Below are 27984 nucleotides of genomic sequence, written 5' to 3'. Positions count from 1 at the left end.
TTTAAAAAAACAAACATGTTCTCCCAAAATGGCTTAAACCATTTTGCTCAATATCAACAAAACAGCTAGCTAGCTCAAAGCCTGAATATGTGATTTGGCATTGGAGGCAGGTCATTTTCCCCATTGGTGTGTTTGTTTTTGGTACTGTGTGGATTTCAATGTTGGATTCTGTGTGATATGGAAAGTGCATTCTGAGTGACGTTTTGAAGGCACAGACGCGGTCCCTGAACTCCTTGAACTCCCTGAACATTATTTTGGCAATACCTGACTTAGCAATAGTGGAGTACCTCTAACATTAAATCTTTATCAGACGCTGCTTGTTGACAGGCTACTGAATAGGAAGAATATGTTCTCCGTAATTGCTCAAAATTCTTCAACTGCTGACATTGTTATTTTTCTCTGAAACTTAAATTGGGCAATTTGTCATGGAAATGAGAATATAGCCCATTTAATTCTTCTAGATGTTTATGTGTCAAACCAGGCAATGTGATAAAAATATCATGAACACCTGAAATCATAATGAAAAATGCATGATGTACAATACAAAAGAAGGGAGTTGTTTAAGCGCTGAGCTTTTTAATGGGGCAGAGTGTTTGTCTTTCATGGCTCTCCATTAGCCACAACAAGCTGAGCATCTGAGGTTCACTGCTGCTGGCAAGAGTCTACTCAGACTCCACATGTTGGGTTGAGCTGCTGCAGTTCTGTGGAGATTAGTTGATAAACATTGTGGCTAAGAGAAACTCGAAAATAGTTGGAAATGCTGGCACATCATATACCCTAGGACCAAGTATATCCCCTGGCTAAGGAATGATCCAATCACAGAGATCAATTCGGCCCCCCATCTCCAAAGCCTCTGCTGCCCCACAACGGAGTTTTAATGAAACCACCCTCAAATCCCTTTAACTGTAGCCCTTCATGCATATCTGCTTGCAGCAGGTGAAGTGGCAGGTTCCAGAGGAAACCAAGGCACAGCCAAGGCAAAGCTAGATTTATATTTATTCCAGTCATTAATCTGTTATTGGTGTCAGAAGGCTAGATGGCTTGGCAATCTGGTAATAATAAGGGCTTTTTTATATAAACTGTTATTGCAATTTAAGCCTCTGGCAATGCAAGGAAAACTTCATTGCTTTGGATATGGACACAATAAAAAATGAGTTTATAAAATACATTGATTGTGGTCTTTGTTGCAGCCCACACAATATTTACAGGTAGGGTTCAGTGGTTTTGAAACAACAATATTGAAGGTAATTAAATGACAGAGCAATTATGCCTTTATTTATATAAAAATTTAAATGATGTTTCTGATGTTAACTTCATCAACGGACAAAAGCTTTGTGGGCTTGGATCCTTCTAGAAGGTGACATGACTACCATGGAAAGTAGTAGCATGAGTGTGACGAATCTTCTGTTTATGCCACATAATAACCTTTTGGCTCAAGTATTCTACGGGTATACATTTATTTTTATATATTACAGCGTAAAAGGGCCCTTTGTCAACATTTGTGTGATTTAGCAAACCATCAAGATTTCTCAAATTCTCTCAGTGATTCTATTGTCCCTCTGATTGTCCATTAAGGGCGGATCACTTCTGTATTCAAACTGATTGAATAGGTTACGTTCCAAAACATTTACTCTTGGCCCACTGGTCTATCAGACAGTTGTCAGGACTCTATCTAGTTTCTGCTTGCTGCTTTGTAGTAGTCTGCTTTCACTCAATCTTCCTTTGTGTGTTATGAGCTGTGAGTTGAAAAAAGGCTCTGTGATTGCACAATATTTCAATGCAATCAAGGGAACGGCACTCTTAAAAGCTTCTATTGCTGCTGAATAAGGGAGTGAATCGGTGGAAGTATCTGAACAGTTTAAGGGTAATGCAGTTGGTTCATGAAAATAATGACAAGAAGATATTTGGGTTGACATCCATTAAAACATTTAAATATGTATATACATATTCATACACATAACACATTTTGAAGTCAAATCAGATAGTCTAAGGGCTTGTTTACATGACTTTACATTTTCAGAGACATATCAAAGAAGACTCTAGATTATTTTGTTGTGTAAACTTTCAGATATCGAAAACTCGACACCACCTTCTGAGGTAGAGTTAGATTTTCGTTATAGTTTTCGATAGTTTTGCAGGTGTGAATACAATTCTGTCAGAACTGCATCAAATTCCTGTATAGTTTGCATGCATATCACTCAGGTTTCCCACAAATGACAGCCACAAAGAATTAGATCAATCATACCTAACAGAAATGCCATGGGGCCATTCTAATGAAATATATAAACGTCCTCATAAAATGTTGATACAATTTGGTGAAATTAGGTGAAAAGTCCCTGTGAAACACCTCCATTTCCCCAAAATAGATAATATCTACTCCAAATCCCATTAACAAACTTAAAAATTAGTAGTTTACAGTAGTACAGTGTAGTAACATTCAGTATAATACTATAGAGTAGAGTGAACTTGACTAGAGAATTGTACTTTACAGTCTAACCTACTTTTACTGTTCTCTGCTGAAATACCCTGTAATTGCAAAACTTCTGAAACAAAAGGAGAATGACATATCCATAATTATGTTTTTCTATAGTACAAATTGGGGAACCATTATACAGAAACCGCTGCACCTTTTTCTTTCCTTTCCAAAAAAGTTTTGAGTGAGGAACAGAAGCAGTGGTTTCTTAATTTTAACCCTTCAGTTCCTCACTCAAAAAGGTGCAGTGGTCTCTTAATTTTTTCTGGAGCTGTATATAATATTTATGTTACCATGATTCTGTTACCAAGAGTAAATTCAGTTAATATGCTGTTGTTCCATAACACCTATCAACTTTTTTTAAGTCAAAGTTGAAGCCCCACTGTTTCAGCAGATATATATAGATTTTTTTGCAGATATTAGATTGGGGGGAGGGGTGGGGGGAGGGTGTATTTATGTTTGCCAGGGAGATTCGACTTTAATTGCAATTCCATTATTTTAGTGAAGTACAATGGATCTCCATGGCATTTATCTATTTTGGAACATTATTTTGTCAGTAAAATACACCATCTAATTTGCCTAATTGTCAAACCCAAAATCCAAGTTCCAGCTTGCTGCTTTGTAGCAGTGTTATTTCCCTCACTTTCCTCTTGTGTGTTCTGAGTAGAAGGGTGGGAGAAAAAAGATTCCTGATTGCGCAGCATATCAATGCATACAATCGTTGGGAAAACACTCTTAAAAACATCAATTTGGGCTGTAGAAGAGATCAAATCGGCGCTGGCAGTTGTTGTGGAAATTCTTGCACTGATGTATACTTGGTCCGATACATATATAAATGGGTTACTAGTTAAAGATGCCGAGAGGGATCTGGTGTTTGCCTATGGGAAATCCTTGACCGGCACCAGCTGATTAGAGGGTTACTCGTAAATCTGTATAACCCTCTATCTGTTGTCTGTCCAGACATTGTGACTCCTCAAGAGTTGAGAAGATACCCATGTGAGGGAGGACAGCCTGTCCCTTTGTTTGAAGCCCAAGACATGCGATGGAATGGGGGAAATGTGTTTTATTGACATAGGACAGATGGGCAGCATCTTACCACACCCCTTTTAACTGTAAAAAATACGGACTGTTCATGTGTTAAGTCAGAGACTCCTCGGACAATTATGTTTGTAAGCGTTTGACGCGTCAAATAATAATAAATGGTTAAATTGTGCCCAGAGAATATTGTCTCTGTATTTCCTCCTTTAAGATTTCTGATCGATAGAATTGCCATCACACAGTTAAGTATAATAGAGTTGATTGGTGACCATGATGACATCAGGGTTTCGGTTGACATCCATAAAAACATTATAATGGTTATATGCATATGTTTCCTACACAGTCTGAATACCAGAGGGCTTCCTACACAGTCTGACCCATACAGGGTGAATACCAGAGGGCTTCCTACACAATCTGACCCATACAGGGTGAATACCAGAGGGCTTCCTACACAGTCTAACCCATACAGGTTGAATACCAGAGGGCTTTGCTTCCCATGTCCACTCCTCTTGACAATGTTCAAACAGTTTGAGCTATACAGAAGGTCCCACTTATCCCTGTTGCCACCATGAAATAATCTGCCAATGGAACAAGACAAATTACTCGTTCACTTGTTAAGAACATTTAATTTTATTTTAAGGATGGTTAGATTTCTAACCTGAAAACAATCTCAATCTACTTGATAAGACATATCTTTGGCGTTGTAGCTGAGTGAGTACAGTACTCCCTTGGTTCTGTCACACTATAGATACATCACATTTTGCTTAAAGGCATTGAGACATTTTACAACAACTTTCCAGCTTTCCAGGCTATGCATTAGTGTAAGTTTCCTGGTCAAACAGGAGGAAAAGGTATTTCCACAACCTCTACCTAAAATATATAACAGTATTAAAACCACATGAAAACAAGTAAAGATCTGTGCCGACGATACAGGTCTGAAGAAGTTATTCGCCTCCAGAAAGTTCATGAAACACTGCACCTTGAATTCCATTACCGAAAACCCACATATCTTTAATATACAGTATTTAGTAGTTTTCTTTGTCGTCTATGTGTAAAAGCAACACTGTGAAATAGGACTACCCCCCACCTCTGTCTTCTCTTTCTCGCCATCCAGTTAATGTCACCTCTCTCCGCTCTTACTGAACCTACCATCTCCACTTTTTTCCATTTACTGTAACCAGAATGCTCACCCACTGAGCATCAGATGTGCATGGATGTTGGAAAGAGGTTCACATTTGGAGAGTCCGTCCTGGCGTTGATTCAGCCTTGATTTCACTGACGTCTGTATTTGGACAGTAGAGGACAGTAAGGCAGAAATGGTTAGAGCATAGGGCCAATAAAAAGAAAGGTCATTGATTGGAATTCCCATCCAACAATGTAAAGAACCTGTTGTTGTGCCCTTCAGCAAGGTTATAACTCTTATAACTGTGAATCTCTCTAGGTAAGATTGTCTGCTAAATCTATGGTTTTCAAACTTTTTTCTGTTTTTTTGTCCAACCATCGCGTCCAAACATACAATCAAAAGGGCATCTGAAAATGTACAAAATTCCAGTTATTTCCAGTAGCAGTACTCACAATTTGTATTACCATTATTATCATCTGTAATAACATACATTAGTTTTCTCAGACGTATTTCTTTCTGATAATCATGGGACATACCAAGTTTAGACCTACTTTGTTTGCTTCAAACATTAATTTAGGAATATTAATGACTGATTCTAATGTGACAGATGCACCTGCTTTGTTTTCTTTACAGTCGTTTAGAGTCTTGTTTTCTTTACAGGTTTGCAGAATGAGAGAGCAACATGCATATCAGATGCACAATTCTATATATTTCTGTGCTTTATCTTTGTCAGAGGGGAAAATCCAACTGTGCTCAAACTTTCCCAGGGGCAATCTATTCAGTCTCATGAAGGCTGCTGCACTATTTCATTACGCCACCTGCATCAGACGAGCAGAGGCGCAGTTCATTTCAGCTTGTCTGAATTTCTGTGCTGATTCCAGCAATTCATTGATTAATATGAAAATTTTGTTAGATCCTTGGTGAATAAATGTAACCTGCACTTTGTTAGTTATTATGATAGGAATATTAGTTATCTAAACCTGGCTTCCCCAAACTCTTATTTGCAAGAATGACCATCCAAAACATACAATGTTTGGGCATGGTGACCACACAAGTCTATTTAGTAGGAAATCAAAAACAACCACACATTACTTTCTAGGGTATTTACTATTTGGGGAAGCTTCCACTGACGTAGTAGGTTAATAAACTACTTTTTCAGTAGGATAACGCTCCTGTCTTCAAGTCCACCTTCACCCAGTGAACTTGGGCAACAATAAGAGTTCCATAAAAGTGAACAAGCAACTATGTGGGTCTGTAATTGTAAAGGAAGACCGCATTCACTGTTGTAATCCATGTGTTCCCTCATTTGACTTGGCCGGTCAGCATCGTGGGAAAGAGAGATCCACATCATGTTTTGCTGACTGGTACCGGCTCCTGTTGCAAGGTGACTGCTGCATCTTCAATGCCAGTACTCCTCCTTTCATTTCCATTAACCAGTTTGCGTCTTTGTTTTCAGCACTCAAAATCATTTCCTTGAGACAGCCTTTCTCAGTTAATTTCAATTCTACAGAGCTCTACCTTGAAGGGTTTGCGTTTTACCTTCTCCTTATACATTATTTGCCAGTGCTTCTAGTTAGCATCCACAGTTTACACAGTGCACACACACACAAACACACACACACACTGTTGTTTTTTTGGCGTGCAACACTGTGTAGGCTAATTCACATCATGTGGTCAGCAGCTTCTGGGAGGGGCACAATGCCAAGCATTGCCTTCCTGTGGAACTGGCAACTCAAATCAAACCTCTTGTGACCCACCCATTGGTCGGGACCTAGACTTTGAAAAACAATGTGCTAAATGACCAAAATATAATTGTGAGTAAAGGAAAATTATGTGGTAAAGTTCAGTAGTACAATGCCTAATTGTCAAACCAAAAATCCATAATGTGACAATCACTAGTTTTGGTTGCACATACATATTTGGACATAATAATAATCTGATGGGAAAAAGAAACCAGCTGGGATAGGACTCCCATCACAGCTGGTTGCTGTACAATTGTAAGTTGAAGCAACTTCTATGCTTTTTTGTACAGCAATCTCACAATCATATCGCAGCTGGTTGCAGTGCAATTGGGAAAGGGAAAAGGGAGAAAGTAAGTTTGCACACAAGGTCCAACCAAGAGTCGGAGAGGCGCGGGAGCTGCCATGATGAGAGCTCATGGCGCAATTAAGGCTAACTCCCTTGATCAGGGACAGCACCTTGCCGGTGCTAGCAACATTTGGTCAGTTGTTCAGAATTGCTAGGCCACCTGCCACCCCAATTATGTGTTAAATCAACCTCTATGAATGTTGGTGCACAAACTCACCATCCTATTCCAGTTGCATGCTCTACAATTCCACATTCAATCTTACTCCATGCAGGCTGGCAAAGTGTTGTGTTATTCCTGTTTGAATTCAATCAAAGAATCCTCTTTTTTTCACCCACGACATTCGGCATTTAGAATGACTGAACTTTCACACATTTTGACTGAGTGAAAATGTCCAACTGACTCATAGAATAGGCTCTGTGCACAAGCGTATGGACCAAGTTCCGCTTTAGCCAGATGTTCTCCTGATTAAAATGATGCCCCACTTGTACCTTGAAACTTAAATGAGTCACGTACATTATATTTCATTTTTCCCAGTACAACAGCATCACTCATCTTGTTGTGAGTTTAGGTGTTTACTAATGCGGATGAGTATTAGTAAGTAAACCGGAAACTGCAATGCCGACTTCTAGACAAAAGCGGAAGTTCGTTACTACGATGGTGCACATAGCCTATTGCACCGATTAAGCGATTGGTTAAATTAGCTTTCTTGAATCATATTTCACAGTGCAACATCATTGAAATGGAATCGTGAGCCATCTACAACCCTGTTTCCAATAAAGTTGGGACACTGCATAAAATGCTAATAAAAACATCATGCAATGATCTGCAAATCGTTTATCCATATACTTAATTGAAAATAGTACAAAGACAACCTAACAAATGTTTAAACTGAGAATTATTTTTGTTTTTGGGAAAATACATGCCCATTTTAGAAAAAAACTGTGGGCCTGATTTGAACCAATGCCGGAGTAGTAAATGTGTAACAGAAGACAGCTGGAAAACCCTAGGCCATAGTGACGTCATTTCTACATAGATTTCTATGACTGACAAAGCAAAACAAATTTCTCCAAAGGTAGTTCTATAGTCAAGCCACACCTGACTATCTAATTCCTCAATGTACAATCATTATATAAATCTTAACAGGTTTAAGTTATTAATGGATTTTTTTAATCGGTCAAAAATAATCTGTCAACCCATCCTTTAACCATCATAACAGATGATGCGCACAGCTGTAAATTCAGTCCATAAAAGTCAAGTAGTCTGTTCTCCCAGTGTTCCTGATACACCACAAATCGCTTAATTGTCACAATGGTTCCATTATGTTAATTAAAAAAAATGCCTTGAAGTAACAGAGAGTTATTTGATACATGGTACCACCTACAAATAGTATTGGCACTAGTTCCCCATTAAGGCCTGCCAATTGAAATTTCACTGATGTCTTGCCCATTCCTGCTTTTATTACCTCAATAAAGCATGCACTGGGTGAGCTTAAATGTGGCACATGCACATTTTGAATGTGACAGATTGGTTCAAACAAGAAAAATACTCCAGAAATGATTTTTTTTGGTTTAAAAGTTGGCAACAATCCCTAACCTTTTTGATTTAGGATTACATTTGACGGTGAATTGATCCGGTCAGACAAACAAAATACCACTTTATATCACCACAGACATATCTTCAATATCTTAGCATTTTCTACATTTAGCGGTTGACTGATTTGTATTTATTTTATATCCCTTGGTTTGACTGAAAATAAATCTGCTCTGATTGGACGACACCATTGGTAAAATATCTGAAAGATCACGTGGCAACTTTTTCAGGGACACATGCAGGTAGATTGATAAGCAGGCCAAAGAAACATTCTGCTTAGACCCAGTAATGTTTCCTCTAAGAAGGGATTATACAGTAGAATTCATGGCAGATTCTCCTTACAAATCCTGCAGAAATGCTGCTTTTATCCTCCATGCATAGCTCAATAGCGCTTGACCAGCAGCCAATCCAATGTAATGCACACAGCCACAGAATTTGCTAGAGACATAGCCTATGGGTTGGTAAAAGTTGCATATTGCAGTCAGTAATATGATTGGGGCTATAATTCTACCATGAACTTATGCTGATACAGTGCCAAACAGATCAACTCTTTCTAATCGGTAATATACAGACTAACAAAAAATGGGCAAGCAAGCTTCCCACAAATCCTACACAGGTCAAAGATGAGGTTTGCCATAAGCTCTAATTCGAGGTGCATGATAAAACTCTGGAAACCTACACCAATTGTATTAATAGTCTTCTCATTTGAGGAGTTGTGAGCTGAACGCCACAGGGCTTCAGCGGTAGCCTGCTTCAGGATACTTCGATCCCTGTGACTTTATACTCCGTGCAGATGTTGATGCCGGTGGCACGTGAGTTAGCTCGAATGATCAGACGAATGATCAGACGCCACGCGGCACATACCCGCCTTAAATCAAGCTTCAGTAGCGGCAAACATTTTTTGAAAAAGCTGCTATATTCGATATGGTTTCAGAAACTTTTTTTAAAGAGAAAAGAAGCAAAAAACAAACTATTCTGACACATTTCAGGGCTTATAGGAAACAGCAGCGGGAGTGCAAGGCATGGATTAAGGCTCGGGTAGAGATATGGTTAGTTCTTGGAGAAGTCGTCTTTGAAACACTGTCAGAGCACCACTGGAGCCCAGGGACTGTCCTTGTGTTTTCTGACCCATAAAGCTCTCTCAGATCCCTGGGAACCAATAGCCCACCATGCGCTCTGATTGGAAGACATCCGCTGAGGTCCTCAGACTCTCTGTTCAACTGTTTTCTCGCCAGGGGTTCAGAAATCCTGGCATAGAACCAGCAGTAGACACCTGCTTTCATAAAGTATTTCCAACACCAGTTGAACCTCCTTAATCTCTTAAAGATTCAAATATATACATTTATTTGCCTATTTTTTGTGTTCAACAATGTGACCAGAACGCTCACGTTCTTTAGCTGTGATCCCTCGTTAAAATTGACCAGTCGTTCGGAAAAGTAGCACAATGCGTCTGGAGGAGGTGTTGTGTACTATAATTAACATGTTTTTTTTCTGAGAGAACCAAACATCATCAGCGCTGTTCAATATCTGACTGCTTGCCACAAAGAGAAAAATATATAAATAGAATAGCAGGCCGAGGCCTCTTCTCCCTCTCCAGCTGATAAATGGTGAAGACAATGGCAGTTCATCTTCCACTGTTGTTCACTCTGTGAGCCTGTTGAGATACAGATGCATCAAATCCACATGGGGTAATCTAGCGTGGTTAGGGATCCTTCAGCTCAGGCTCCATTTCTCAGCAGGAACGCCTGCAGAGAACCTTTGGTAGGAAAAGTAGAGCGTCCCAATTGGCACCCCGTTTCCCTACGTTGTGCCCTACTTTTGACTAAAGCTCATTGGTCCCTGGTCAAAACTAGTGCACCACATAGGGAGTAGGATGCCATCTGGGACGCCTGAGGCGTAAAGTGGTCTGGAGAAAGGACCACATGCCCCCTGAACAAAGGCAGCTAGGGGAGGTGTATTACAAGTCCCTGAAGGGGGTGGGGGGGCGGCGTAATGTATACTCTCCCATTGCACGTCTCGTTTCCAAGCATCTTGGCCATCCCGGGGGACCCTATCTGAGAATGTAATCACGAAGATAGTATTAATCCTTTCTCTCGGCTCAAAATACTTTTAAAAAAGCACTGCCTAGGTGAAGTTCTACACTGTAAGATTCTTCCCTGTGAAAACAAGTGAACCTCTGCTGAACAGGATAAAGCTACAGTGTGTTGCAGTATGAGTGTTTTACTTACCGTAAAACATGGTTGACATCTCTTGACTTGCTGTTTTTGCAGTTGAGCCTGTTTTAAACACCTTTCGGGGGTTGAAACAATGTAATTGAAAAATATTCAATCGATGTCAGGGTTAATATGCGAGTAGAACTATGCTCAGTAGCTAATGACAATGAGCTGTCCTTCTGTGTGTTTGTGAGCGTATGCGTGCAACATGGACAGTTCCTGAAGCCGAGGGTAGTCTTCACCAGCTTAATTAGACTCACACTGTCGAATACAGCCCATCAGTCGTAGGGCTAGAGTCACTGCAGCTAATAAGGATCTCATTACCCAGTTTATAGCTGGTATCCACAGATTCTAATTTTTTAGAATAAATACATTATATATATTATATACATACATATATACACACCCACTGATTCTTAAAGAACATACTGTAACTTATGAATCCTTCATGGTGTTTCGTTTAACTGCTGTACTGAATATATTGTTTCCTCAAATGTTTGTTTGCAACGTAAACCAAGGTAAACCATTGTCAAAACATGGTTAAAATGATAATATACCTACATACATATATACATACAGTGGATATAAAAATTCTACACACCCCTTTTAAAATGCCACGTTCTTGCGATGTAAAAGAATGAGACAAAGATAAATTATGTCAGAACTTTTTACACCTTTAATGTGACCTATAACGTGAACAATTAAATTGAAAACAAACTGAAATATTTGAGGAAAAAATCACAATAACCAGGTTGCATAAGTGTGCACACCCTTAAACTAATACTTTGTTGAAGCACCTTTTGATTTTATTACAGCACTCAGTCTTTTTGGGTAGGAGTCTATTAGCATGGCACATCTTGATGTGTCAATATTTGCCCACTCTTCTTTGCAAAAGCGCTCCAAATCTGTCAAATTCCGTGCACAGCCCTCTTCAGATCACCCCACATATGTTAAATTGGATTCAGGTCTGGGCTCTGGCGGCATCATTCCAAAATGTTAATCTTGTTCTGGTGAAGCCATGCTTTTGTGGATTTGGATGTGTGCTTTGGGTCGTTGTCGTGCTGAACGGTGAACTTCCTCTTCATCTTTAACTTCCTAACGGACGCCTGAAGTTTTTATGCCAAAATAGCCTGGTATTTGGAACTGTTCACTATTCCCTCTACCCTGACTAAGGCCCCGGTTCCAGCTAAAGAAAAACATCCCCAAAGCTTGCTGCTGCCACCACCATGCTTCACTGTGGGTATGGGGTTCTTTAGGTGATGTGCAGTGTTTTTTCCCCGCAAAACATACCTTTTGGAATTATGGCCAAATAGTTCAACCTTGGTTTCATCAAACCATAACACATTTTCCCACATGCTTTTGGGGGGCTTGATGTTGGTTTTTGCAAACTTCAGCCAGGCTTGGATGTTTTTCTTTGTAAGAAAATGCTTCCATCTTGCCACCCTTCCCCATAGCCCATTCATATTAAGAATAAGGGAGATTGTGTTAGATTTTGGAGGGACGTCCAGTTCTTGGTAATGTCTCTGTTGTGCCATATTTTCTCCACTTGATGATGACTGTCTTCACTGTGTTCCATGGTATATCTAATGTTTTGGAACAAATTTTGTACCCCTCTCCTAAATGATTTCTTTCAAGAATAATATCCCTCTGATGCTTTGGTCTGTGCATCATGGCTTTTGCTCTGAGATGCAAAAGCCATGATGAACAGCTGAACTTTATTTGTGATTAATCAGAGTCACTTTAAATGATGGCAGGTGTGTAATGACTTCTATTTAACATGAGTTTGAATGTGATTGGTTAATTCTGAACACAGCCACATGCCCAGTTATAAGAGGGTGTGAACACATATGGTTATTGTAAGGTTTTTATTTTTCAATTTTCCCCTTGTTAATTGTTCACATTACAGGTCACATTAAAAGTGGAAAATGGTCTGACACAACCTGGCATTTTAACATGTGTGTGTAGACTTTTTATATCCACTGTATATATACACCCACTGATTCTTAAAGAACATACTGTAACTTATGAATCCTTCATGGTGTTTCGTTCAATTGTACTGAATATATTGTTTCCTCTAACATTTGTTTGCAAAGTAAACCAAGGTAAACCATCGTCAAAACATGGTTACAATTATAATTTTAGTATCACAAATGGTGACACCTAGTTAGCTGTAGGCATAAGAGTAGGTAAATTCCTTCTACCAAAACAAGGGTTATTGCTTTTCAAATTAAGGATTCCGAATTTAAGAGTAGAGCTTCATATAGCCAGAAACACTTAGCTAAATGTGAGTAATGTGTGAGCTGGTCTACTAAAAGATAAATATGTCTAAATTACAAATAATACCCTGGGCCTAACACTGTAGGCAAGAGGCAGGGCAAAGACACATGGAGAACAGAGGACTTATAATAAAATAATTGCAACAAAAGCAGAAACTACACATAAAAACAGAAACATTGTTACACTGGCATGAATACCAAATAAAGACTGACAAGAAACATTAGGGAAGGAGGAACTTACGTAGGAAAAGTAATGAGGAACACAGTTGAGGGCAATAAAGACAAACAGGTATCTGAGCTTCAAATGAGGGAAATAGGGCGTTGGATGTGACTGGCACGGCAGACCTGCCATGCCATGATGTGACTTGAGGTGATTATGTCATCAAAAATAATATTATGCAATTTATATATTTTTTTGAAGCAGATACTGTAAATAGGAAGAGAGCTGTCTGTGTGTGTATAGGTGTAGTATGTTAATGTGTCTGTCTGTGTGTGTATAAGTGTATTATGTTAATGTGTCTGTCTGTGTGTGTATAGGTGTAGTATGTTAATGTTTATGTCTGTGTGTGTATAGGTGTAGTATGTTAATGTCTATCTGTGTTTATAGGTGTAGTATGTTAATGTCTATCTGTGTTTATAGGTGTATTATGTTAATGTGTCTGTCTGTGTGTGTATAAGTGTATTATGTTAATGTGTCTGCCTGTGTGTGTATAGGTGTAGTATGTTAATATGTCTGTCTGTGTGTGTAAATACTAGAGCATGTTTTGAAAAACAAGAGCAGGTTTTAAAAAAAGAGAGCAAAAACAAATCATATAGTGTCACCTCCAGAGCTCCGTAAGTTCACTATTGTGCAGATTATAAATACTGGATGTTTTCGTAGGGGTTGATTATACATTTGTAGTAGCTAGGGCAAATCCAGCGTTACAATCATTTGTAGTAGCTAGGGCAAATCCAGTGTTACAATCATTTGTAGTAGCTAGGGCAAATCCAGTGTTACAATCATTTGTAGTAGCTAGGGCAAATCCAGTGTTACAATCATTTGTAGTAGCTAGGGCAAGTCCAGTGTTACAATAATTTGTAGTAGATAGGGTAAATCCAGTGTTACAATCATTTGTAGTAGCTAGGGCAAGTCCAGTGTTACAATAATTTGTAGTAGATAGGGTAAATCCAGTGTTACAATCATTTGTAGTAGCTAGGGCAAGTCCAGTGTTACAATAATTTGTAGTAGCTAGGGTAAATCCAGTGTTACAATCATTTGTAGTAGCTAGGGCAAGTCCAGTGTTACAATAATTTGTAGTAGCTAGGGCTAATCCAGTGTTACAATCATTTGCATGTCCTACAGAAAAAAAAACGATCAAATAGAGATCCTATATCTGTACGTCTATCAGCATAGTAAGATGAATGAATGTAAGATGAAAGTGTAAATTTCATGGGACGGTAACCCATTAGGGCAATAGGAAAATGCCCTTCATAAACTTAAGATTAAGGGCTATTTATAGTCCTTCATTTGTCAAGTGAACTCTGACAGCTCATTTGTAGAATTTAATTGAAACAACATTTCGTATTCATCAATTCACACTACCCTATCAACGACATTGAGCTTGTAATGATGATCCTACATTTAAAGGTCAATCTACTCAAAACTAAGTTCTCAATAGATATAGCACTTTGGAAACTTTTACCAATGCCGTTCAAAGATACACAGTGCCAGCCAAGGTAAGGCAATTCTCTACCAGGTTAGCTCTTCCATCTTAAGCTACTAAGCCCTAAGCCCATTGCTGAGTGTTCTATGCAACGTAAGCCTTGCAAACATTTCTATCTTTACTTAGCCCACGGCTGCAACATTTTCTACCATGAGGAGATTAAACTCCCAGAAATTCCCTAACTGTAAGAGCAAAGATTTATAGTTTGCTACAAGCTCTTCATTGTCAGTGACGCTTCACCTATAGAGTAATTGCTACTACACCGCCATAGGACATTGCCTTGGAGTGAGGGGATCTCATATTCCTGCACTGCTGAAATACAAGGAAATGCACTGGGATCAATAAATAGAGGCTAAGATTAGCATTTTCAAAGCATGCATGACTCATGTGTGAGCAGCAAGGTCACTGTCCTGCTTCCTCCTCACCCCGCATGAAGAGAAAATAAAGATTTAACTTGAGAAAATTTGTTGTGAACTGCATGTCAGAACCAATCTCCAGATCACAGCCGTAATTCTATAACTTCCCATGCTCTGTCCTAAAATGACATCTATTACCTTAATAGTACACAAATTTGTCACAAGAACAATGTGCCTTGACAAAACTAGCGCACAATATTCGGAATAGAGTGCCATTTGGGAGGCAACCCTAGTCTCCACTGTTATTTCCCATAGGCTTGTGACATGTTTACTAAGCGTTATCACAATCTAGTTTAAAGTGTGAGTTCAATTGAGTTCAACCTCTGTGGTACAGCATATGTTGAGAAGTAATACTCTTTCTGAAACATAAATCAAAACCCAGATACGACTTAATAAAAATCAAAAGATAAGCTTTGGGTCACGGAGGGTCAGCCACATTTCACGGGAGCAATTTAAAAAGCACCAGAAATTCAGCCTGTAAAGTAACACAGGGGGAGAGTTCTGGGGAATGAAAAAAATTAAGTGAACTCCTTTAAGGTGTTTTAAGGGAAACAAGGAAAAATCACACACAGGTGGGACATTTTCATTGTTTCCAATGGAGGGTAAATCTGTGGAATTAGGGATAAAGAGGGGGAGCTGAGACTCTAAGACTATGGACCATATTCACAATGCTGCCCATCCGGCCTCGCAAATAATCCCTCTGCCATAAAGGGAATTTAAAGGGAATGTTTGGTATATAAAATAGAATAACTCTGAGTGGGCACATAGTTAAATCCCATCTGCCTTTATCCAACCAGGCCATCTGTGTTCCTTTATATATGCAACCTTGATAACGCCCAAGGTTAATACACTTTATTATCCAGAACTATCAAATGCTCAAAATGTGATATTTTAACGTACAAGGATTCAAATTGTCACCTGAACCTCACCACGCATTTAATCACAATGGCTGGCGGACCGTGTGTATTGTGTGTGAGGATTACAAAACGGTGTATCATTTTGCTAAAGGTTATGGCTTACCTACAAAGAATTGCGAATGTTAAAGATTATAACAGAAGGCCAAACAACTTCCCTCTGTAACTTTTCTCAGAGTAAGAGCTGGTAACAATAACCAGTGATTGCAACGGTGATCTGAATTTCAGAAGTCTACTTATAAGAACATACTTTATCTCTCCACTGAAATACTTCATAGAACAGTGAAGAACAAAGGTCTGTACAGGTTTCTCATGCCCAACCTCAGCTTGCTGTTGCAACATAATGGAGTTTACCTCTTTCATACTGTATGGACAATGAACCAGGTTATTTGTAGTGAGCTAGAAACTGGTGTCCAGCTACAAGAACTGGTGTCCAGCTACAAGAACTGGTGTCCAGCTACAAGAACTGGTGTCCAGCTACAAGAATTGGTGTCCAGCTACAAGAACTGGTGTCCAGCTACAAGAACTGGTGTCCAGCTACAAGAACTGGGCCAGATACAACAGATGACTCAACTCAACAAAAGCTTTTCAGAAATGTTCCAAAAGCGTCTGCTAAGTGTTCAGATTATACTCATGCAAGAATCCGGAGAAATAGCTGCTGAGCAACGCCTAAATGATTGAAAACTACTTTTCACAGAATAATTTCAAGGTCTGATTTCAGCGCATGACTAGGATACAAATCCACTGCCAAATAAATTGTAAGCTTAAAGAAGGTTCTGGCATTTTTATTTTACCAGGTAAATATGACACTTATTAGCATTAACTGCTTTGCTCAGGAATAAAAAAAAATGACCTTGCCTGCTCAGGTTACAGGTCAACTGCTCTTACCACTAGACTAATCATAACTAGACTCTTACCACAAGACTAATCCTAACTAGACTCTTATCACTAGACTAATCCTAACTAGACTCTTACCACTAGACTAATCCTAACTAGACTCTTACCACTAGACTAATCCTAACTAGACTCTTACCACTAGACTAATCCTAACTAGACTCTTACCACTAGACTAATACTAAGTTTAAGTTCTCAGTTGTAGACGTTCACCTGGCACAAGTAATAAGGTCATTCTTAAAGCTCAAAAGGTGCTGGGAAAAAAACTCAAGAGGTGCTTGATATATATTATTGATGTGTATTAGGGGGAATGGGAAATTATTTATTGGTGTTTTATTGGAAACAATAAACTGCATATATATATATATATATATATATATATATATATATATATATATAACTGTATATGAATATATATATATATATAACTGCATATATATAACTGCATATATATATATATATATATATATACACACACATTCCCAGTATTCAGTGTAAGCCCTGGAAAGGCAACAACAAAAAGGCATTTCTAAAACATAGCAAAAATAATACTCTTTTGAGCCCGTGTCTATAGCTATCTATGTTAAAAAGGACAGTTATCAAGCTCAAGCATCTGTAGATTTTTCCTCCTAAGAAACTGTAAATCCATTTTGAGGTGACATTCCATCTTGCTCCACACATTAGCCTTAAATACTGACATATCTGAGCGTTATAGATCTAGAGCCAGATTCTCTGTCAGGTATTCATGTTTTGGCAACAACCTTGGAAAAAGAAATCCTTGTAGTGGTGGAGATTGATCTCCTTTACGAGTTTGTAAAACTCGGCAGTGGTGTTTTACCTTACTAAAATCACCCACCAGAGTGCAATAAGGAGAAACCTGATAGCATTGCTTTCCCATCACAAAGTGAGGTGGATTTCTCATATGAATAATGTTCAAAACACAGACACACTTGTTTTTGAACAAAGCAAATGCTTTTCACTGCAGTCTAAGATGTTGCCTCTGGTGCCACTGCAGCTTGGGTTCAAATCCAGTCCACTGCCCTTACAGAAAGAGAAAAAAACTCTCCTCTATTGGCTGCTGTCCACTAAAGTATAAGAATTCTTGAAATTTTAATTTTTTAAGAAAAACAAAGAATGCTGGTAGGACAGCATTGTGTTCTTTTGAAGTGAGTTATCCAACAAAAGAGAGGGTGTTGGAGCTCAAACCTGAATGCAAATCAAGTCTGCTTGTGTCATTAGGTCAGATGCAGATCATATGTCTTCCTTCCTCCCACTGTCTAATTATACACGGTGCTTCTGCTCATCAGCATATGGCTCTGGGCTGAGAGTATTAAATATTTGATCTATGATTTTACTCAGTGATTCTTTGGCTTTGCATTGGTTACTAATATAATCTACACAAAAACTCTTCTAAGTGCAACAACACAGCAGTGCTTTGAGTTTGATTCAAATGTTTTGTTTACCTGATGAGTCATTCGAGTTCATGTCCCGTATGGTGTCATAGCTTAGGCTACTAATGCTGCTACACGCAACAGAACATCTCGAGTGTATGATCTCATTCTGAAGCAATTTCTTAATTACTGTTTAAAAAATTGGAGGAGTCTTTAAGGGATTAGAGTAATCTCCAAACAAAAGGATCTATTAAGATATTAATGTAATTAGTCAAGTTCCGGATCACATTGTATGCCACCAGAAAGCGTAGTATCCATCAACTAGTTTATTTATTTGCTTGAGGATGTCTCTCCAATCCGTTACATTTTCTATGCTCAGTCTGAACGCAACAAGGTCCTCATGAATATTTGATACATTGGAATCTGACACAAACACATTCAACTGTTACATTCATAGTGCTGTGTTTTGAATATAACATATATGAAATAGGGTCATATGAGAACAGAAACATTATCCATAAAGAGAGAACATGAATTGCAGTAGTTGCCGATAGAATTGACCTGTCCTAATAAGTTGTACACTGGTCCATGTGCTGTCTATATGTGGTCGTACCATGTACTTCGCTAACATTTCAAATACAGTGGATTTGTCATCGAAGTGCTGCAAGCAGCAATTTATCTTCCCAATGACGGCCTGACAGCAACATCTCACTGTGTTTTCCACTGAAAGCATTCCATTAGGAGTAGTATACTCAAAGAAAGAAAAAAGGAATATACATCTGAAGGAAGTGTTATAAACTTAGATCCCTGTTTAGCTGTGCAATATGTTCATTCAAATGAATGAAGAGATGTATGGGATACAATGTAGATTCTTAATGATTTAAACCTGACAGGTGCAGGAATCAGCAAAAGAAAAAAGAAAAGCCTATGAAAAACGAAACGATTTTATCTCACTGTGCGTCGGGCAGACAATGACATTGTAAAATGATCGATTTATAATCCGGGGGATGAATTGCAACAACTCATAGACACAAGATTTATGGCAGGAAAAATAATGGCTTCACCCTCCCTAATATCAAATTACAATGTAGTTGCAGGGCTGCCATGCAAAACCATGATTCAGATTCTTTGTTTTATCTAAATGAACAAGCCTAGGCACCTGTCAGTTTGCTGTCTGTTCCGTTCATGGATATATGAATCACTAATACGGCCAGAAGAATGAGAGTCGGTTGTGTCCATTATGGAAAATAACCCCATCCCTTAATCTGACACATTTTGAAAGGCCTAAATAGTCCATACATTTTCACATAATGTCATAAATGCCAGAGAAAAAAGTTTTTAAAAAAAGACAAATTCCCTTTGTGTGCCGGGAATCTTAATGATCATTCAAATGACCGGGTTGTACAAAGCATGCGATAGGAAGGAGAGGCATTGATCACTAGTTAATCATCAAGCAAAGACTCAACGACTGCTCCCTTAATAAATGGTAACCTATTCCCGCCCCTATTGGCCCAGGTCAAAAGCAGTACACTAAAGGGAAAAGGCTGTCATTTAGGGCGCTGGTAGTGCACTAAAGGGAATAGGCTGTCATTTAGCACGCAAACAATAGGTTTCACCTCGGCATGTGGGTGAGTCTGACAAGTAAGTCGATGCTGCCTGATTTTCAGTTACAGGGTACAAGGTAAAGCATGTGGTTTGTATTAGATGATAGATAATATGCTACCCAATAGACTTGGCTTGTCAGCTGACTTGGCTTGTCAGTTGGGCACTTAGATTCTGTAACTATATGCTAGGAAAACAAGTAATTCAATGAGAACACAATGCAGTGTCTAACCACAAAGTACATTAAATCATCAGTACAGAGGAAGAAGTACACTGTTCCTCCGGCTCTTTGTGTCAAATCAACTAGGCAACCATAAAGGAATGATGTGTCTTGATTGCCTTGTACCTGGAATTTCAATGTATAGTTACGTATTACTCTTTTTTTTAAAGGAAAGTAGCATATGCAAAAGTGACAAAGTGGTAGGACTAAGTGCTCCATAACTGCATAGGTTATTAGTAGTTCCTGGGCCCAGATAGAATGGAATCGAGAAAGATGCTCTCCAGATCGAATGCAATAAAATAATTGACTGCTACCATTATTCAAAAGCATTTTAAACCAGAACACGCTAATGGATCCAGCTATGATGATCGGCCGTTTGGCCACATCACACACTTTTCAGGCTGACGTGAACGGAGGCGACACAGTAAGTCGGAGGAGTAAAACAAGTGAGCCGGGGAATGTGCAAAACTAACACAGTAATGCTAAAGTTAATGTTATCAAACTGATTTTGTGTTGGCTTCAGAAGCATGAGGTAGCTCACTCAGGATCATTGAGCACTGTAATGACCTGAGCCTGTTAGTGCATCACAGATTGACTCATTGTCAGCTTGCCAAAAGCAGCACATGGGAATAGAAAAGCTCCAGCGCCCGTAACAATCGCAGGTTTCACTCAGTTGGGCTTCGGTAAAGAGGACTGTGAATTCATCACAGTGATTTGATTGGATACTTCATGGCAGCTGCATGGGTAGACACGATGCCAGGGCATAGAAGGATGTCTCCGGATGGTTAAAATTAGCACAGTAGTCTTAAAATATAAATACCAAAAGCTGTCCATGGTAAATTAGGGGTTTCAACCCTAATTGCACATTAAAAGGCATAATCCATCATTTAAATACTTGGGTAAAAAATGTGAACATACTTTTATTTATTGAGGTATACTGAAATTATTGACTTTTTGTTTTAAGTCTAATCTTCTTTTTCTTGTGATTGTTTCTCATTTTCGCAGATGAATTCAAGACCTTCATGAAAAGACTACCAACAGACCACGTTTTGAACACATCCATGGTTTTAAAGTTCTGGGCAGTAGATCCAGCTCTTCAGAAACGCTACAGCCAATTGGAGAGCAACACCAATCTAGTTCTTGGGAAAGCCCAGAAAATAGTGAGGAAACTCTTCACTCTGAGCAAACGCTGTCCCAAACTACCACAAATCAGTCTCCCAAGAGAAAGGTACAATAATGGAAACCTCACATCACAATTCCACATCACATCACAAATTGATTTTATCTGGTGTCTCAGAGATTTCAGAACAGTTTTGGAGTACTATTGATAAATAGCATTAAGTCATAATTACTTTATATTTTCAATGCATTTTAACACCACTTACTTTCCACTCATTGGGTGGTTCTAGGCTATGTTGTTTGACTAATCTATTCCCTGTTAAAGTAGAACACCCGTACTCAAATACATTACATGTCAAAGTATTATGGCAATTTGTTTTTTGTGGCCTGACATGGACAAAACAGGGTAAGAATCTGTTGAAAGAGTGGGAGAAAGAGATGTTTAGTGTCTCTGACCCGATTGAAGGGGTCTACCTCTCTGATGTGAGGTCTGCAGGGGCATGTCTGTAATCAAGTGGTTTTATAGACTGGCAGGTTGTTGTTAGCAACTGAGACAGAATGTATTGCTAAATAACTGCTCATTTTGACCTTTATTTAACCAACACAGAACCAGTTGAGGAAAACAGAACCGGTTGAGGAAAACCTGTCTATGCAAAACCAATTCTGCATAGACTATAATAGGCCAACATTGTACAAATTTCCCTTTATTGTGGTTGTACAATAAATACTTTAGCCTACCAACTGTTGCACAGATTTGATCTCCAATCAACATTATAGTGAACATGACCTATATTACGTCAACAGGCAAAATCAAAGAATAAATGACCAATAATTGGTTCTTTACTAGAATGTTCCTGCAATTAGTAGATTCTGGAACTAGGGTTGTCTCAAGGCATGAGCTGGATAAGTTTTCACTTAGGGCTCCTGTCCGTTGGGGGTACTTCTTCTCTTGTCATGTAATTCACTCGATTAGCTGACAATTAGGCGTGTACATTTTTTGGCAGAAAGGGCAGGTACCAGGGACACAGATCTCCAGAGTGCCCCCATTGATTTTGTTAGGCACTCACATGTTGAGCATATAGTAATTCAACAGAGCTGATAAATATTGACAAATAGAGTCTGGAAAACACAAATCCGTTCCATATGAAATCAGGACAAAGAAAGACCATGATTTTCTTTTTCCCTTATAATTCTTATCGCCTTTTTAATTGTTTTCTATTTTTGTGGTGTTCATTTTGTGCAAAGGTCTGTAAAAGGCCAAAATGTCAAACACGATAGACATTTCAACCCTTCCTCCAAGGACAATTCAATTATTTAAATTGTGAAAATCATATTTTTTGTTGTTTTCCTGATTTCTAAACCTCAAGAGTAAACCAAACCACTGGTAGAAGGATATTGTGCATATGGTTTCTTGGTATTCTTCAGTATGGGAAAAAATGCGATAATCCTTTTAAAGCCCACATCAATCGTTATTTGGCATTCAATAAAGGGGATGATGTTAAGTGAAAGTTAAAACACTGCCATCACTCGTGTCCTTTTGCACTATATAGCCTATTTCCTCTATAGTATTTCTAGATGGCACAATAGTGTTAATCAAAAGAAAACTCATTTTAGTAATTAAGGAATTCATTTATTAATACGGATGGGCACTTATAAAGCTTATAAAGTTAAATTATGTTTTGAAAATAATTATGTTAATCTTAAAAACAAACGTGACTACTGATGTGTGCAGAAAACACATTAAGCAAATTTTTTCCTTCCCTTATGAATTAGCTTATTTCAATTACCTAATACTGTACTGTTTCTTTAGGACGCTGGGCTTTTGGCTAAACAGGGCCCAGTCCCTCCTCTACTGCAACGAGCATGGAGTCCTGGGCACATTTTCAGAGGAGGTGCAGAGCTGCACCTGCGCTACAGAGCACAGCAACTCCTGCCAAGGGACAGTGCCCTGTGTGATTGGAGAGGGTTCATCCTGCCTGTCCTGTGCCCCAGACAACATCACCCGCTGTGGGTCGTGCCTCCCTGGCAACGTGCTACACCTGGGCTCTTGTCGGCCCAGCATAGCGAACTCTCTGGACCACTACCTGAACATCGACTTTGACATGCCGGACGCAGAGGTCAAATACCTGCTCCAGCGACTGGACAGTCGCATGGAGGTCCACGCCATCTACATCAGCAATGATGTTCGCCTGGGCAGCTGGTTCAACCCGGCCTGGAGGAAACGCATGCTCCTCACACTAAAGAGCAACAAAAACAAATCCAACCTCATTCATATGCTAATGGGTATCTCATTCCAGATTTGCTCCACTAAAAACAGTACCCTGGAGCCTGTGCCTGCTATTTATGTCAACCCATTTGGGGGCAGCCACTCAGAGAGTTGGTTTATGCCTGTCAACCAGCAGGACTTCCCAGACTGGGAAAGAACTAAATTGGATGCCTCTCTGCAGTGCTACAACTGGACGCTAACGCTGGGCACCAAGTGGAAGTCCTTCTTCGAGACGGTGCACATTTACCTGCGCAGCCGCGTCCTGACCGACGACCCAGCCATCAACGAGACCCTTTTCTACGAGCCCCTGGACCTGGACGATCACGCGTCCAACCTGGGATACATGAAGATCAACAGTCTCAAGGTGTTCGGCTACAGCATGCACTTTGACCCAGAGGGTATCAAAGACTTGATCCTGCAGCTGGACTACCCATACACCCAAGGCACCCAGGACGCGGCTTTTCACATGCTGCTGGAGATGAGAGACCGTATCAACCGGCTCTCCCCGCCCAGCGTGCAGCCGTTGGACCTCTTTTCATGTCTACTTCGCCACAGGCTCAAGCTCTCCACCAGTGAGGTGGTGCGCATCCGAGACTCTCTTCAGATTTTCAACGCCAAGCTGCCCGATTCCTCCGAGGCGGAGCTAGGTCAGTTGTGCAGCTAGCTCAGTCTACATTTCAGCCCTGAGAGCGCGGTAACGCACTGCCGGTTTCTCTTGGGTCAGCCGCCAACTTGGTCAGCTGGTTTAGAAAACATGTACGTACATTTCTGAGGTGGAACACTCCCAAACACCGGCGGACAAAGCAGGGTCTGTTGGATGCGTTGATGATGTCATGGTAACAGATTTTCGCTTCATGCCGATCATTTCTATTAGGGGCTCCGATGAGTTTTGAAAGAGGCTGCGCTGGTTTGTTCATCCGTTGCCAGAAAGTTGTGGAAAGAAGAGGATTCCCCTTTTTTTTTTGCTGACTGGACAATTTCATTTGAAAAGGGAAATGCGTTTTGCCGAATGGGTTATTGATTATGCTTAGGGAATTAATTTGATAATATTTTTTTTTTTCATCTTTATCATTCCATTTTATCTGGTGTTACAAATTCTGTGAGATGTGTATTTGTGCTTAACATTTGGTTGAGAAGCCGATGAGTGATTCTTTTCTGTTCAGAAACATTACTATACCAAAAGAAAGTGAATGTTGTGGCAAACTGAATGGCAAAAATGTCTTAAATGTTGAGTGATCATTTTGAGCTGACTTCAAAATGAATTTATCTGACATGGTAACAAAAGGTATGTGGATACAGCTTTGTAAATATTGCTTCATCTAAATCAAGATGTGGAAAGTGCACATTGCTTTTTAGATTACCATGTGCATAGACCCAAAACATTTTTGTAACAAAACAAAATCATGCCTTATAATGGAGAGTCAGTGTTCAGATAAAAAGCACATTTACAGTAGTTGAGTTTCATTTCCAGGCTAGATCTTTTACATATATTTTGCAAACACAACACCACATTTTTAGAATAGGCTATATTAAGTATATTAGCATTCTAAGGAGTACACCACATTGTGGATCTTACCTATAAAATGCAAGTCACAGTTCTTGTTTGAAGTTATTTAAGAAATGTTGTTATTTTCTTACACTCACTTTTAATTTAAACTTCTATTAATTTAATTCACGTTAGGTCTATTCTTTGGAAGTTAAATTAATATGAGCTGAAATACTGGAGGTGATTAATTTCTGTTGGTATTTTATCTGGATATGTTTACTGACTTTGGTGGATTAGACATTTACAATTCTGCTATTTCCATTTCAAAAATTTAAATTACTGTTTGGTCTTTCAATGTACACAAAACCTAAACCTTGATTGAAAAACTACAGTCTTGAATCTAATATTGGAATACCTGGTTTATCAATTGTACTATACTATCTGACAATAGAGTCAACAAGGAACCTTTGGTCTCAACAAAGAAAACACTTTTAATGTCCCTCTTCAATGTACAACACTCTTGTGTTCCCATGAAATGGATACATACATTTTAAATTACCCTTGTAACATCCAGATGAGATGAATGCTCTCTAATATATGAAGTGCAGCATTTGCAAAATAAAAACCAATTTCCAAGGTTGTCACAGAGCACGGGAACCAAACACATTGTCACATCACATCAAGCTCACCGCGCCTCAGTACAACCTGCGAAAAAAACTCAGACTTTTTTTTATTAAGATGGGAGTCCCAAACATTGAGTTTGTAAATAAAAGTTATTTATCTTGATGTCATCTAGAAATCGGCACTTGCCCTTCAGCTAATCGCCAGGACAGTGGAGGACATCCAATCAATCAAGGAGGGTCTATTATGCTGTGCAAACTTTTCAAACATTCCCACAAGAAATGGAGGGAAATGGGTCTGGCAATCTTTTTTCCAATGATTTATGATGTTTTGAGAGTCCAATAATTGCATCAGTGTTGTGGAATTGGTCAAATAAAATGAGGTCTTGTGCTTGGGTTCTTTTTTTTCCCTGTACCTGTGTAGGTCATGTAGTACAGTCATCAATTACAATTTGGATACAATGTTTGGGGAATCAGTGTTAGAAAAGAAAATATCAAGGAATAGATTATTGATAACACAGCAGTAAAAAAGTAATATGATGATTTTAAACAACAATTGAAGGCACTAGTCTGGCAATGTCAGTAATATGGAGCATATCACATACTAGAAACATGTTAACATTCCATATCACTTCCACTTGTATATCAGTTGGAAATCTAACTGTTGATTTAATTGGCTTGCCTATATAGTAAAATTATTTCAGAGAATCTCATTGCCATTTTGTTTGTTCCTTTCCGTTTGTTTCCTGCCTCTGCCTGCCTACAGCTTTGTAGGACAGTAACTGACGGTCAGTGTGGTTGCCAGCACACAGCACCTATCACACCACCCAGAATTTCTTCAGTCAAACTTTATATTATTTTATGTCAATCAGCGGTGAGCTTTTCTGCCATTTCTTTTTTCCAATTGCGCCACGCTTCTTGTGACATTTGCTGCACTTCATTGTTAGCTGAGGTCGTCCTTGAGCTTTTTATGGCTCCCATGTTCAAGGCTGGACAGGTCTTTGTGCTCCATCCATTTTCCATTGGTGAGAGGATGCCTGACATGTATATCCCTGTGGAAATAAAGGGCCTTCTGCAATGCCAGCACTGTCACTTAACAGTGGCCTGTTTGTCTGGTGTGCAAATCTTGGGAATGCTGCCAACGTCCTTAGGCCTCAGAGAGCGATGACCTCACTATTATGCTTTATTACTCTGGTTAGGCTATTTGATATGTAGGGGGAACATCTTTCTTTCCACAGGGACACCGACCTTAGCTTTTCAACTGGTAATACAAGAGAAAGATGTACGAGAGAAAGGCTGCCTTCATTTAATGCTGTTTTTTAAGCTATCATCAAATTCAAACAAGTATACATTTTAGAAAACTTTAGCATGGAATAAAGGGGTAGTAACATGATTAAACAATTTGTTGGCATTGTTAAAATTCTAGCACTACCTAGTTCTAACATGTGTCCATTGTCTTGATATTGTCCACATTCTGATTGTGACAATGTTTTTAGACAGGTGTAGATGATAAACAAATGCAATGGGCTCAGACCAGGATCAAATCAAAAGTGTAAACAGACAAGATCAGGACAAGGCATGCATGTTCGTACAAAGTATAAACAGGGCAACGGATTTTACTGTAGTTATAGCTTATCCCATATTTGTTACCACATACTACTTAATATTGTGCTGTAGACTACACTGCTTGTAGGGGTAGAAGCATTCCAATAGCCATTAATTAGCAACAAACTTTCTGTAAATCAAAAATGTTTTAAATGTACTATTATGGACAAAATTATCCCTAGCAGTTTTACAGTCAAAAACGGTTAACGTCGTTGGAAAAATTACCTGATATTTCCTAAATGCCTTCAATGTCTGTATGTTTATAGAATGAAACGTGGTTTTTCCCCAAGAAGCTCCCAGTTTTCCAGAACCAAAGTGCCGAATGTAAATATTCTTTGGGTTGGCTCCATCCACTTTTCTCACACGCTACTTCACACAGCTTAATCAAGAATATGAAACATCAACCCAGTATCCAGCTCACGGAACTCCACTCAATGATATCACGTTTTCTGTGTTTGTATCTGTACATATGATGCGCTACATACTGTACACCAACATACTGATATGCCTACTGGTTGACTCTGTAACGTACCGTTGAATTTTTGATTCTTATTGTTTGATCAAAAATATGTTTCTCTCAATGTTTTAAAAGGATGTAAATGTTCTTATATTAAATAATTAAATAGTTTGCATTTCTTTGTATTCTCTATATGAAATTATTTGATTGGATGCACAGTAATTATGAGATGCATTGAACAACATTTGAGGGATATCAAATGTTGGCGGTTTCTGATCATCATGTTGCTTTTAAGTGAATTACAAACTTAATCTTAGACTGACATAGTGAGGGACTCCCGAGTTGCACAGCAGTCTAAGGCACCGCACCACAGTGCTCAGCCATCCACTACAGCTAGGGTTTGAAAAGTGCATATTGGCCCAGCACAGTCTGAAGTTGGGGAGGCATTACCGGAAGGGCTTTTCTTGACTCATCCGGCCATAGCAACAT

The 27984-nt window shown here is 39.1% G+C and overlaps 1 protein-coding gene across 3 annotated transcripts in view; it reads left to right on the top strand.

The window, feature by feature from the left end:
• Positions 1-27670, top strand: part of brinp2 (bone morphogenetic protein/retinoic acid inducible neural-specific 2) — a 118367-nt gene extending 90697 nt beyond the window's left edge. For all 3 annotated transcript variants that reach the window (XM_013140487.4, XM_013140489.4, XM_013140483.4), the window contains 2 exons: positions 20948-21170; positions 22872-27670. In XM_013140487.4, the coding sequence (XP_012995941.2) occupies positions 20948-21170; positions 22872-23991 (1343 nt within the window). In that variant the 3' untranslated portion in view covers positions 23992-27670. The remainder of the gene's footprint in view (positions 1-20947; positions 21171-22871) is intronic.
• The last annotated feature ends 314 nt before the right edge of the window (positions 27671-27984 follow it).

The sequence above is a fragment of the Esox lucius genome, chromosome 3 (genome assembly GCF_011004845.1).
Source record: "Esox lucius isolate fEsoLuc1 chromosome 3, fEsoLuc1.pri, whole genome shotgun sequence".
NCBI classification, from domain to species: Eukaryota; Metazoa; Chordata; class Actinopteri; order Esociformes; family Esocidae; genus Esox; species Esox lucius.
The sequence above is the reverse complement of the archived record's forward strand: the minus strand, read 5'-3'. Positions and strand labels throughout refer to the sequence as shown.